At 43.1% G+C, this 13063-nt stretch overlaps 1 protein-coding gene across 1 annotated transcript; it reads left to right on the top strand.

Annotated features, from left to right (window-relative positions):
• The first annotated feature begins 11158 nt into the window (after nucleotides 1-11158).
• Nucleotides 11159-12517, top strand: LOC105270320 (uncharacterized). Its single transcript, XM_011311173.1, has 2 exons — nucleotides 11159-11674; nucleotides 11801-12517. The coding sequence occupies exons 1-2, from the start codon at nucleotides 11159-11161 to the stop codon at nucleotides 12515-12517; spliced, it is 1233 nt and encodes a 410-aa protein (XP_011309475.1).
• Nucleotides 12518-13063: the final 546 nt, after the last annotated feature.

The raw sequence follows: 13063 nt of genomic DNA, 5'->3' as shown, positions 1-13063 counted from the left end.
ATGTATGTATGTATGTGTGTATGTATGTATGTATGTATGTATGTATGTATGTATGTATGTATGTATGTATGTATGTATGTATGTATGTATGTATGTATGTATGTATGTATGTATGGAGGGATGTGTGTATGTGCGTGCGTGCGCGTGTGTTTTGTTTTGTTTTTTTTTATAGGTATTTTGGGGAACCTTACATAAATTCTGGCTAAGGTCTTTCAAGGCCAGATCTGAGATTCTTACTCAGTAAACCCCCTGTTCTCCTCTCCTCGCCTAATCCTTTAATCCCCGCGGAACCGCCGGCAGGCATTACCTCGCGGGGAAGACATCAGCGGAAACGGACGGCTCTCCCTGCACCTGTGAACAGAGACAGAAACAGTGTGTGTGTGTGTGTGTGTGTGTGTGTGTGGTTATTGGTTTTTCTTCTCTCCTTCTTCACTAGGGACTGATGAGATAGGAAGGTTCTTTCAAATGAATACAGGCATTTGTAAGCTCTATCTATTGACACTGATTAGTTTGGAAATTTCCATGACGATTCAGAAGAATAGGTAATTTTTTTATTGAAATTTAGATATTTTTTGGTTTCTTGGCAATTTCTTCACGAAGAATCAATAGAATCGAAGGATTTTCCCTGTGAATATAGACTTCTATACACTTCTTGCATTAGTAACGATTGGTATGGGAATCGGCAGAAAGATTCGGCAATATTCGTATTTTTTCGAAGATTGATTTTCAACGATAAGTCAAGAAATTATTATGAGGAAGAAATTAACGATCGCTTTAAAAATTGATATTAATAGTCTATTGATCATAAATATGGAGAGAATTGTATCATTTCTTTGTAATCAACTGAAAAGATTATGTGCAATATCAGTGAAATGACTGCTCAATTTTTTTTTCTCAAAGCAGTCAAGTCAAAGAATAATGGAACTGCCCATATTAGTTTCCAATGTGTAAAAGAGTGAAATTGGCTTTGATATCAGATAAGACTAGCCTCGCTCTATTTTCCTTTGATGAGTTGTCGCCCTTATTGGGGGTGACTAAGAGAGTTGATTAGTATTAATACGAAATATTAATTACCTTGTTTTACAACATGTTTTTCTCAATTTCATAACGAACCAACTTTACTCGATTGCATTATATTTCGATTTATAATTGAGTACTTTATTACATCAGGCGATGAAAATTTAATTGAATATAAAGACAATTTAGATACATTTCCGTGTATTCGAATAAATATTATAATGAGGAAAAAAGTGGAAACAATTAAATCCCAGGAACAAAAATCCATTCGGAAGCTTGTTGCTAGCTTGTTGGCGGTAACAGCTATACAAAGTTCCTTATAATAGCATTCCCCTCTTGTTTTATATAGTTCGTGTGATGCTCTTTATAGCTCTCCCTATGGCAAACCTCACATAGATTCGTACTATTGAGTATCCATTTCTCAGCGTAAACTTATAAAATCTTCAGAAGTCCAAGTGGTCGAAGTAAATTATAACATTATACCACGAAAAAAAACGACGTATTTTTACACAATTTTTATTTTTTTTTTCAAAGTTCCAACTTACTAGGGACGATTCAATGCAGTAATTACCATACAAACAACGTTAGATACTGATAGGTTTCTTGTATAAGTCCATGATCGTTATTATCCTACAATCGTCACGCTGATAACATTACATAATAATTTGCTATCTGATAGAGGGGGGCACTGATACACATGTAATTCGAGGATAATCGCTCTATCCTGCCTCACCCCATTATTACCTATACCCCACCAAATATATAAACGAACCAATCAACTTGCTTTTGTCGTGAAAATCTTTTCCTGATTACTAAATGCATAGGGGAGTGGATTGAGACATAAAATCGAACCCAGAATAAAATCACGTAATTTCCATTCCTAGTTTCTATATACAGACCTATATTTGTAGAGAAGGAACTACATGGATATTTGACGAAAAGAGCAAGTAACAATACACGCTCTTTGAAGTGGACCCTAATTGTAAAGGAAGAATAAAGTGGCAGTTACTTTCTATCGTAATTGGGACTGTGGTAGTCTGACCAACGCCCGTGCTCAAGCACTCTTTTTCTCACAATCGCGAACTTTCAAGCATATCGTTAAATATTTCAGAAGACTCGCACCTCCACCCGTGGATGACGTAATTGGAAACTCTTTATTTAATGTACTAACTTTGGAGAAACATATTTATATTCAAGTGAAAAGGACCAGTTTGTAGCATTGAATCTATGTAATATCATCATTTCTCCTTTTATTTTAAATTTCTAAAGCGATATTAATTTTCGATACTTCCACATCTACTTGATTTTTCGCGATGTTTTGAACTTAAATTTTTTGGACTTAACATACAGAAAATCTGAACGACATGATTGAATTATAATACTCCACATAACTCCGATACTGAATCGCTGAATTACGTAACGATATCCAAGTAGTTTGGTCAAGGTAGCTGATTTTTTCCAAATAAGATTTTTGTTTCGCGCAAAATGTTGGCGATTGCTAAACTTTTCCGCATTTTTCATTGTTAAATAGATTTTTTAGAAATATGTCTGATCACATTGGAAAATTTTTTTCTGCAACTCTCCACTCCACATTTGTTGATCTAACCCTCGGCGTTCATACGACGACACTGTCCATATAACCTTGTCAATCCGTCATCTACACTGAGAAAAAAATTTTCTTTAGCCGAGAATATTTACTAACCACAAGAAAATATATTTGGCATTAGTAAGTATTATGGGAGTATGTACACAGTGATCCCCAGATTTACTAGTAGGAAGAAAATATTCTTGGCAAAAATAATTTTTTTTCTCAGTGTATACTAACATAAGCGAAACGTTGCCAGACATCATGGACGCATGAATTCAAACCATACAATATTCTTCAATTAGATTTTGTTCAATCATTTGTCCTAAAACTTATGTTTCTCAATATCTCAGAAAAATGAAAAGTATAGTAAACAACATCATACACTGATTGTTAATACGAGACATTGCATAATACTACGGCTGTGGGGAGACTCAGTTGTCAAAATCAAAACTATGAAATTTCCCCAACGTCAACATCGAAAATCTGGAGGTCTCTACATTTAAAATTTCCTCAAATAAGTTTTCCCAACAGACACGATCAATCGCAGCTCTCTCGACTGACATTTCGACAACGGAGTTGCACTGAAATTCCCGAAACCGACGGCCATATTCAACGAATGCCCAACGTGCTGACGTACGTAACTCTCGTGTCGGGCGGCATTAGAATAAATCCTGTATTGTTTGAAAAAATCTGTACTGTATGGTCAATTGGTGTTAAATATATTTCGCTTTACCAATTTTGTGCTGTCGACTACTTATTAACCTAGGCTAGGAGAGTCGGTATCCGAAGCTGTAACGAGTAAGTAGCCTGTGGTTTTATATATTCTCTCTCCTTGGTGTGTAATCTCTAATTTCTTCTTTTACCCGTCACCAAAATCGAATCTACCCTGAGCGAGTCACTTGTTCTAGTGGGAATTACATTAAATCATGGAGTTGTAGACCTCATTACCGTTGCGGACGCTCAACAATAATTGAATTTGTCAATTAAATATTCTCTTCGGCCCGGCAGCTCTTGACCTAAGCCGTGTCGGGTGAGATCATTTAGAATTATTCTACTATCGTTAAAACAAAAAAGATGTTATCCCACGATTTATTGGTGAAGGTGAGAGCATGCAGCTTTTATGAACATCAGGTGTCAAATTTAAATTTTCAAATAACAAAAAATTCTGAAATATGTTTAGAGACTAAGGTTTTTTTCTCGAGTAAAATAAAGCGTGGTCTATTCTCAAAACTGTAGAAAAAGTTTTTTCAACAAAAATATCGCTAAAATATTTGGACATCGTTAAGCCCATTAGAGAAATTTGAATGTACATTATGCAATTGATTCCATCATTTTTGCTGGGAGAGTCCCTCTTAAAAAATGCAGGTGTAACGAAAAGTATCACCATTTTTCGGCGCACAGCTTACCTTATGAAATTTTTTTCATATGGTAATATTTTTTTTGACTTTACTGCTACGGTCACCTCATACCGAAAAGTGCCTTTTCGTTTACTCGTAAACAAAAAGTATATGCAAAAACGTTTTGTTTACTAGTAAACGAAAAGAGCGCAGTTCGGCACTAACTCAACGTACAATTACTGTCAATAGTATATTGTGCATCAAGGGTGACAAGTTAATGTTTTCTCGCCCGTAGCGCACATGCTATTTTTTAACATACCTACAAAGGAATCTTCGTGTTTGCTGTTTGAAAATCGGGAGGAACGCGAATACTTTGGGCCCTAGAGTCGACAGTTGCTCCCAAAACTCTGAACTTTCCGACCTTGGCAGCATCTTTCTACCCGAGGGCAGGAAGTAGTCACCTTCTCCCCGCGTATCAGGGAGTAAAGTTCCAACTTTCCGGTGTGTTGGAGGTGTGTTGAAAAGAATAATGTACGCCAAGGGAGGAAAACAGGGCATTCTAACCCATGTGTGTATGACGTTCGTGAGGAGCGGGAATTGATTTTTGTGAATTTCCAATTCATTTCCTTCTACGGAAAAACAAGCGATTTGTCCACACATGGAGATCTTCACTGACACTACAGTAAGTAATCCAGTTGAGGCGATTCCATTGAGTTGGATGTCTTTGGAAGTGTCTGTTTTATCTTCCGCGGTTAAAACGTTTTATTTAACTAAGAGGATTTCTGCGCCGGTATCAATCATTAGGAAAAAGGGGATAACATTATTTGATCCCCCGAAGATATTCCTGGCGTATCAAGCTTATTATTTATATTGGATAAATCGAAACTTCTTCTGGAACTCGGGTGGCGCAGTGAGTGGCCCTCTTCTTCATACGTGCACCGGACGTATAGGGACGAGGCGTCTTTCCCGAAAACTGTTGCTTCCCATCTTGCACTCACATTTCCTTTTTCCACATTCTTGAATTGTATGACCCTTGAATTTACACTAACTATATATGATGCGTTCCGGGTGACTATTTTTCTGACAGCAATATTCCTCGTTATTGATCATTCCTTTACAAAAATCGCAAGATTTTCTTCTTCGTATTAAACATATTCTTGGTTGTTCCGGTCTCCTAGCTTGTTTTTGATTTCCTTGATAATAATTGTCTTCAACTTGGGGCTATTGAGAGACAGAGAAATTATTGTGTAATTCGTCTTGGACCTGTTTTTCTTTCTCAGCTTCGATCGCTTCTGGTATTGTGGTCAGGGTTACCAGGCAGCGATTTTTGCAGAAAATTTCTGATTTTTCCAGAGTAGGGTAGATCATAATAAGCTCTGAATGAAATATCAACTATGTGGTTCGAAAAGTGTCAGTTCTTCGTGTGATTAACTTCACTCGATCAACTTTGACTGTAAAAAATCAAAAAAACATTTTTAAAAAAACCGCCGACTGGCAACTCCGATAGCAGCATCTAAATTTCAGTATCTCGTGGAACTGACCATTAATCCGTATTGTAGGCCTCTAAGAAAACACCATATTGTTCGCTGCTCTATGTCCATTCTGAATTTTCTTTGCCAGCCTCCATGAAGGCACCGATCACGTAAGGAGAATGGGTACTTTTTTAGTTTTCCTTATAAATAAAACTAAATCAATTCTTGGAATCGGTTATTCGAATTCGCCTGAAGAATTCGGAAAAGACATTACTTTTTAGAGAACCCTCAAAATTTTAAAGAACCGATTTACGGCTGTTCTACACGCATATGAAGCCAAAATTAAGTTTTTTTCCGTGCATGTTAAAAAGCACACCTAACCTCAATAAATCGAATTTCAGCATTTCGGCTCTGTTGCCATTAATGCAGAATAATTGTAATGGAGTTGTAATTGTCGGATTAGCGCCGGGGGGGGGGGGGGGGGGGGGGGGGGGGGGGACGGAATATCTGGTTATCTTCAATCAGGTATTCGCTGCGGCAAGATAAAGATGAATTTACACGACATAAATTTGGTGTGCTGCGATAAGAGTAACTTGCTTCGGGTACTAAGAGAAGACGGATTTTCAGTGAAGTGAATTGCCAGAAGTTCCGGAGTTCAGATTTCTGACAGGTATTACACGTTTGTTAAGATTATAGCTGGGCACTACACGCCTGTATAGTAAATTTACCAACCAATCCCGGGTGTCGATGCAGGTGGACAGCCCTTTGACCTTATTATATTTAAGTCAAATGATAATTTAATACATTGCTTCAGAAGGATAGCGGAGGAAGCGTCGAAGAGTTCCACACGCATCGATGTCTAGAATACATCAAAAATCATCTCGATGTTGTCTAATATATCTTAAAATGTGATGTGTTGCGGCCACAAACACCGCCAACCTCCACATGGTTGGCCCAGGGCAACGCTGAGGGCGGTGAATTTAGGCGGCGATATCTTCCTTCCTACGCGTTTCCGACAACTGAAATTTCGAGGGCCGTATAGAGACCCCCTGAGAAACACACGCCAAAGAATGAAAAGAAAAAATTGGGAGTGAGGTCTGCTTGCTTAACATCTACCGTGTTTCCATTTTTCTGACCAACTTACAATGGGATCGATGAGAAAAAATGTAAAGTTTCTGGGTGTTGTCATTATGTAATGAATCACGAAGTTTCAAAGTGATACGAATATTGTTGCGCGTTTTTTCTTAACTTTTAAAAAAGATTACAAAACTGTACAGAAAAAGTTTGAAAATTATCGCATCACCATAAAATTTCGTGAGCCCGTAAATAATGAAAAAACGTAAAAACGTAACTTTCTTTCACATCCATCCCATCGATAATTTGTTTAAAATTTGAAAAAAAAGGTGTAGCCGTCACGGGATCATCTACACGCCCCGTACGTATCTTCCGTACGTCAACGCTTCGATATCTTAGTGGCGAGTGCCAGAAACTACGCCGCACGGTGTATTCCTCCACTATTTCACTTTAGGCTATATAAGGGACCGCACCACAGACACGCGCTCTCTTGCTCCGCTCGCTGTGGGCGTTGAACTCCCTGACTGGTTCTCTAAGGGCACCGCTTAACCTCTTTCAGCCTTCTCGCTGACTAGGACGCTCTCTTGCCTCTTGGGATTAACAGCTGAACACAAACAGCTCTCATCGTCGAGTACTTAGACAGCTCTCATCGTTGCTCCGTCTCCTCGGAATTTGAGGAGACAACAAGGTTGCTCGAGAACTATACTTCTCCCCTGGGCTCTAGTTGCTTCTCCCCTTTATAGGATAGAGAAATTCTTGCATATGACTTTCTCCCTGCGCTGAGAGCGTCGATCTAAGCAGTGTATCTTTGAGACATAATTGTTGGTTAGCTGTACGGGTTGATGTGAACTAGCTTGGTCACTACAATGGCCTGATTCTTTAAGTATTTCACCGCATAACACTTTCCCCGCGCTTGTTCTCTTTGGTATAGATAATTCCGAAGATAGGGGGATCGTGACAGACGCTTCGGTTTCTTCAATTATTATCCAGGCCTCTCCATTTTGCACGGATAAGCCCTCTTTCTGGTTCGCTCAGGAAAGATCCCAAGGTTTTTGTTCGTACCACGCCAGGTATGGGAAGGACATCCGAAACTGTCACCCAGGATGCGTGGTTTTGGGAAAGGCCAGCGAGGGTCATTAATAGCGTCAACGGACTCTCTCCTGCCTTCTTGCAGTCTGTTCGGCAAGAACAAAAGTACGCAAGAACTGTATCTGATGGATGGAGAATACGATTTATCACTGTTCCTTTCACGCGCTTAAGCAAAGTCCACTGGCTATCAGCTTTGTGCAGCCAACGGTACGACCATCAAGACATACGGCCATGTTCTTATCAATCGGAATTTGAGATTATGCCACAACAAACCTGGCAGTTCGACTTGACAGATGTCTCTCACCCAAACATCGGGGCCGACCTTCTGTCCCATTTTCACCTATTAACGGACTAGCGAAATGATTGACTAATGGTACTGGTGAGCATTCATTGAAGGATGAGCTTATCAAGTTATCGCCACCTAGTGTGATGTGCTCTCGAATTCTCAATGAGACTTCCTGTTAAACGAACTTCTGCATATCAGGAAAACAGATGGCAAGTCGAATGTATGTTGGGCACATTACGCAGCACCACATCCAAATCATGGCTGGACCATCTGTTTTGCACCGCGCACGATGTTTGGCCACGGAGAAGTTCGCCATCGAACAAGCTGAATGCTCTGAAATGGTCAGACTTGGCGTTGCGCGACGTTCGAGCAGTTCGTGAGCCTCACTTCTTCAACTCGCAACCAAGTAAAACGGCGAATGGTGATCACGTGAGGATTACCGTTCTCAAAACGCAAGAACCGTCCAGGACAAATGCCAACTGCGCTACCTGAAGACTTTCACAAGAAATCTTTATGACAAGGCAGTTTTCCCGACAATCGATCTTGTAAAGGTATTTAGCCAATTACCTGTCGCACCAAACGATATCCAGTAAATCTGTATCATCATTCAATTCGGTTTGTTCGAATTCCCGTTTATGACTTTGGGCCTCCGTCACGCTGGACAAACGTTGGAGCGGCTAGTCGAGGAAGTAATACGGGACCTCTCGGTCGCCTTCGTTTACATCGATGACATCTTCATCGCAATGGAGAATGAGGAGCAGCATTGCGAATAACTCCACGTAATCTTTCTGAGACTCTGGGAGTTCCGTCTGCTGGTGGCTGAATTAGTCGTGGGAGAGTCAGAAGTGGTCTCCGTGGTCACCTGTAAACATGCACGCAATCACACTTCCGCCAAAACGAGTTGAAAAGATCGCCTCTTTCCCTAAGCCAGCAACCATCTAGCAGTTCACATGTTACCCTGACACGATCAAAAATAAATTATAATAATGATTTGCAGTGAAAATACGAATCTTTGAGAGGGACGTCTTTGGACTAGTTGTCAGCGTGCTGGCTCTATGACCAAAGCGTCCCGGTAGCGCAGGTTCGAGTCCCGATGGTGAAAAATTTTTCATCGTCGGAAAACGAACCCGAGGCCTGTGGAAGTTAGTTATAAGGTAGCTAGATGAAAAGTGCGGGTAGGGAATTAGGTTGGGGTACGGCGTAGGTACTGGGAAATGGGTGGTAAAAGACCCACGAGGGTCATACCACCTGGCACCACCCATTTATCTTTTTACAAATCTTTGAGATTTCCCTTTGGTTAAACAAATGTTAATGAAGACACTATATTGGAGACTCTATCATTATCACTATTAATATATCTACTGGATCACTAGTAAACATTTGGTAACCTCCCTCCCTTTTGTGAAATAAGTGCACGTCAAAAATGAAGTATTGACACTGGGAAAAATAATGATTGGAAAAAATAATGATTGATGTTGGGATGGGTGCATAGGAAATGTTGAGCTGAGGCTGGGATGAGTCTGTCAGGTTGAGGTAGTTGAGGGTGGAGTGAATGCATTGGAGAAAAATGAGAGTTTGAGGGTGGGCTGAGTATATCAGGATGTAATGTGGGTTAATGGTAGGATGAGTGTATCAGAGTGAACTAGCGGTTGATGGTGTGAAGAGTTTATGGGGAAAATAACGAGTTGAGGTCACCATGAGTGTGTCAGGGTCAAATAAGCGTTGATAATCGGAGGAGTGCATGGGAATATATAACGGATCGAGGCTGATTTGAAAGGAACAATCTAACTTCCCGTGCAAATATGATGGAAAACGCAGTCTCCCTATACAGGAAAATCCTCCGGTACAAAAGCTCTTCTTTTTTCAATTTTGAACATACAGATATGATCCACATCTGCATACATCCTCCTTGACACCATCCCCATTTACATACAGAGTTATTTGGGGAAATGACTCGAAAATATCAGCACAAAATGAAAGGCAAAAAAATGAGGCTGTTCGCAATCCCTCTTTGATATATCGCTCTGGTTTGCTGCTATTTCCATAATTACTGTAAGTGTTATCGCCGGAATACAGCGGTTTGCTCTGCTCGCAAGATTGAGAAGCGTAAAATTGCTGTTCAAAAAAAAATTTACAGGTACAGATCAACTTAGAATCACCCCCTGGGTCGATCTACATACACTTGTAGAGAAAGTTGTCATTGACCGCGTCGCCATCTTACAAATCGAGTAGTGAGGGTGTGATAACGGGGTTGAAATTTCTCCCGCGAAGTGAGCCGATCATCACACAGTTCACCCTGACCCACTTGTCTCATCAACAACTTCCATTTCACCCGGACACACTCATTCCACCGTCAACCCCCCATTTTTGCCGTGTACGCATTCCTCCTGCAACCCTTATTTTTCCCATGACTTACCACCTGTGACCTTGGCCAGTGAATTAATATAAGATAGTTCCTGGCCCGGGCACGATAAATCCGGAAAGCGAAGACTGGGGAAAAGTTCGATTATTAATTAATCTATAGAAGGGCCTGAAATATGAGAAAGAAGGAGGCCGGGCTGAATAAATTATTCACAGGGGGAAATTCTCACGAAGTTCTGTGTATTTCGAAGTTTGGTTGAATTATAAAATTCACACAAAAAAAAAAGAAATAGGCCTTTTATCAAAAAAAAAGTAGGGAAGGGGGGAAGGCCAGCCAGCTTGCGGCGACGCGCAAGAATTTATCAGTAATGAGTAAGGGGGGAGCAGTTAATGGGTAAAGGGGAAAGAATTTAGGGAACCGACCTGAAAACTACTTATCGATTCGGGGTTTCGCGAAAATCCGAAGTGATACGAAGACATTGAGATTAGAGACTTGGACGAGGTCACTACCAAAGAATATGTCTTGGCAGCCCTGCGTGCAGCAGCTGGTGAGGAACTACCGATTGAGCTCGGAGCCATCAAAACCATCCGGAAGGCTTTTAGAGACACACAGCCAGCGGTAGTGACCTTGGTAAGCCGGACACTCAAGAAGGTACTGGACCAACTGCAGAATGGTGAGGGTGGACAGACCGCTGAATTGCTTCAGGTGCTGGCACTATGGCCATCTCGCCCTGCACTGCAGGAGTGATCGACAGGTCCGGACTCTGGGTCAAATGCGCTGAGCCTGGGCATAAGGCGGCAGAATGCACCAAGGCGCCGAAGTGTGCGATATGCGCTGAAGCAGGAGGGAAGGCGAATGCCGACCATACCGCAAGCAGCAACAAATGCCCGGCGTTGAGAGCAGCGCTCCCGAAGGGTACCAGAGCGAAGTGAAATGAGAGTGCTTCAGATCAATCTCAATCACTGCGAAGCCGCACACGGCCTATTGCGGCAAACGGTGCGGGACTTGAGAGTTGACTTGGTGTGCATATTGGAGCCCTACCACCAGTTGGATTCTGACTGCTGGGCTACCGACTCCTGTCAGAGAGCGGCTTTCTGGAACTGTGGAGGTAGACCTATCGAGACCTCTAACAAGGACATGGAGTGGGGTTTCGTCCGGGCCATGGTAGCTGGGATCCACGTCTACAGCTGCTATGCCCCGCCGAGGCGCACTGCTGAGGAGTTGACGGTCTTCCTCGATCGACTGACCAATGACGCGAGGCAGCACTCCCCCGTAGCCATTGCGGGTAACTTCAACGCCTGGACGGTCGATTGGGGAAGTAGGGTGACGAACACTAGACGACAAGCGCTACTGGAAGCCATGGTACACATAGATCTTGTGCTGCTAAACAGTGGGGAGGAGCCCACGTATATGAGGGGAAGCGCCAGATCCATTGTGGATCTCACCTTCGTGAGTCGCCGCCTCGCAAGAGAAAACCACTCATGGGAGGTGAGCAACATCTACACCGCCAGTGACCACCGTGCAATACTTTGGGAGGTGAGGTGCGACCGGAGTTGAAGTCTGATGCTGGCGAAGGCAAACACCATTGGCTGGAAGGCAAGCGCCTTCGACCACAGCACCTTTGCAGTGGCACTGGATGGAGGGCCACTCAATGGCAGCGACGCGACTGAGAAGGCCGTGGACATCATGGAGAGGATACGGCGAGCCTGTGACGCCACCATGCTCAGAAAAGGCCCGAATCGCCGAAGGCCACCGGTATACTGGTGGTCTGAAGAAATCGCGGCATTACGGAAGGAGTGCAATGCGGCCAGAAGGCGAGCGCAACGCACTCGAAAGACGCAAAACTGGACCACCCTGGATGGCAAGTACAGGGAGATTCGTCGCAAGTTCGCCAAGGCGATTACGCGGGGTAAAGCCAGCGCGTGGAAAGAGCTCACGGCTCAAGTCGAGGATGACCGTTGGGGAAGGCCATACACGGTGGTCATTGCGCGACTCAAATATCAAACTTTGCCACCGCCTACGTGCTCGATCCTGCTTAACAAGATTGTTCGTGAACTTTTCCCCAGCCAACCCGACTTTCGGCGAATCGACGGACAGAACGAGCAGCACACCATTCCGTGCATCACAATGGAGGAGCTATTGGAAGCGGAAACCCGAGTCGGTTGCTCCAAAGCCGTCGACCTGGACGGTTTTCCAAATGCGGCCATCAAAGCAACCATTAAGACCTTACCGGACCTCTTCCTAGATGTCTGCAACCGCTGTCTCATGGAGGGCACGTTCCCCAGAGCGTAGAAGAAGCAGAGGTTGGTGTTACTCCCCAAGGGAAAAAAGCCACCGGACGACCCGACATCCTATCGTCCCCTCTACATGTTAGACACAACAGGGAAGATCCTGGAACGGATTATCCACCAGAGGATTGAGGGTGTCGTCGACCCCTTGCTAACCGACAATCAGCACGGATTTAGACGACGGAGATCAACACTCGGTGCAATTGACCTGGTGGTGTCAGTGGCGAGGGATGCCATCGCAGGAGCCACATGGAGTGGAGGAGCCAAGAAGTACTGCCTAATTGCTACGCTGGACATCTGAAACGCGTTCAATTCCGCAAGATAGGACTGCATCATGGCAGCACTTGAGGGATTCGGCGTCCCTGATTACCTACGCAGGATAGTAGAGGAGTACTTCTCAGACAGAGTTTTGCTGTACGACAGGCAGGAGGGCCCCAAGGAACACAGAGTGACTGGCGGTGTACCGCAGGGCTCAATGGTGGGACCGCTCCTGTAGAACGCAATGTACGATGGCCTGCTGAGATTGAGTCTCCCACAGAATGTTAGGCTG

Source organism: Fopius arisanus, unplaced genomic scaffold, assembly GCF_000806365.1.
Source record: "Fopius arisanus strain USDA-PBARC FA_bdor unplaced genomic scaffold, ASM80636v1 scaffold00084, whole genome shotgun sequence".
NCBI lineage: Eukaryota > Metazoa > Arthropoda > Insecta > Hymenoptera > Braconidae > Fopius > Fopius arisanus.
The sequence above is the reverse complement of the archived record's forward strand: the minus strand, read 5'-3'. Positions and strand labels throughout refer to the sequence as shown.

What these genes read in the sequence shown, in the direction of transcription:
- LOC105270320 (XM_011311173.1), top strand. Translation starts at nt 11,159, where the DNA reads ATGAGAGTGCTTCAGATCAATCTCAATCACTGCGAAGCCGCACACGGC. An exon ending in CCATTGTGGATCTCACCTTC is followed by an intron (nt 11,675 to 11,800) that starts GTGAGTCGCCGC and finishes ATGCTGGCGAAG; the next exon opens with GCAAACACCATTGGCTGGAA.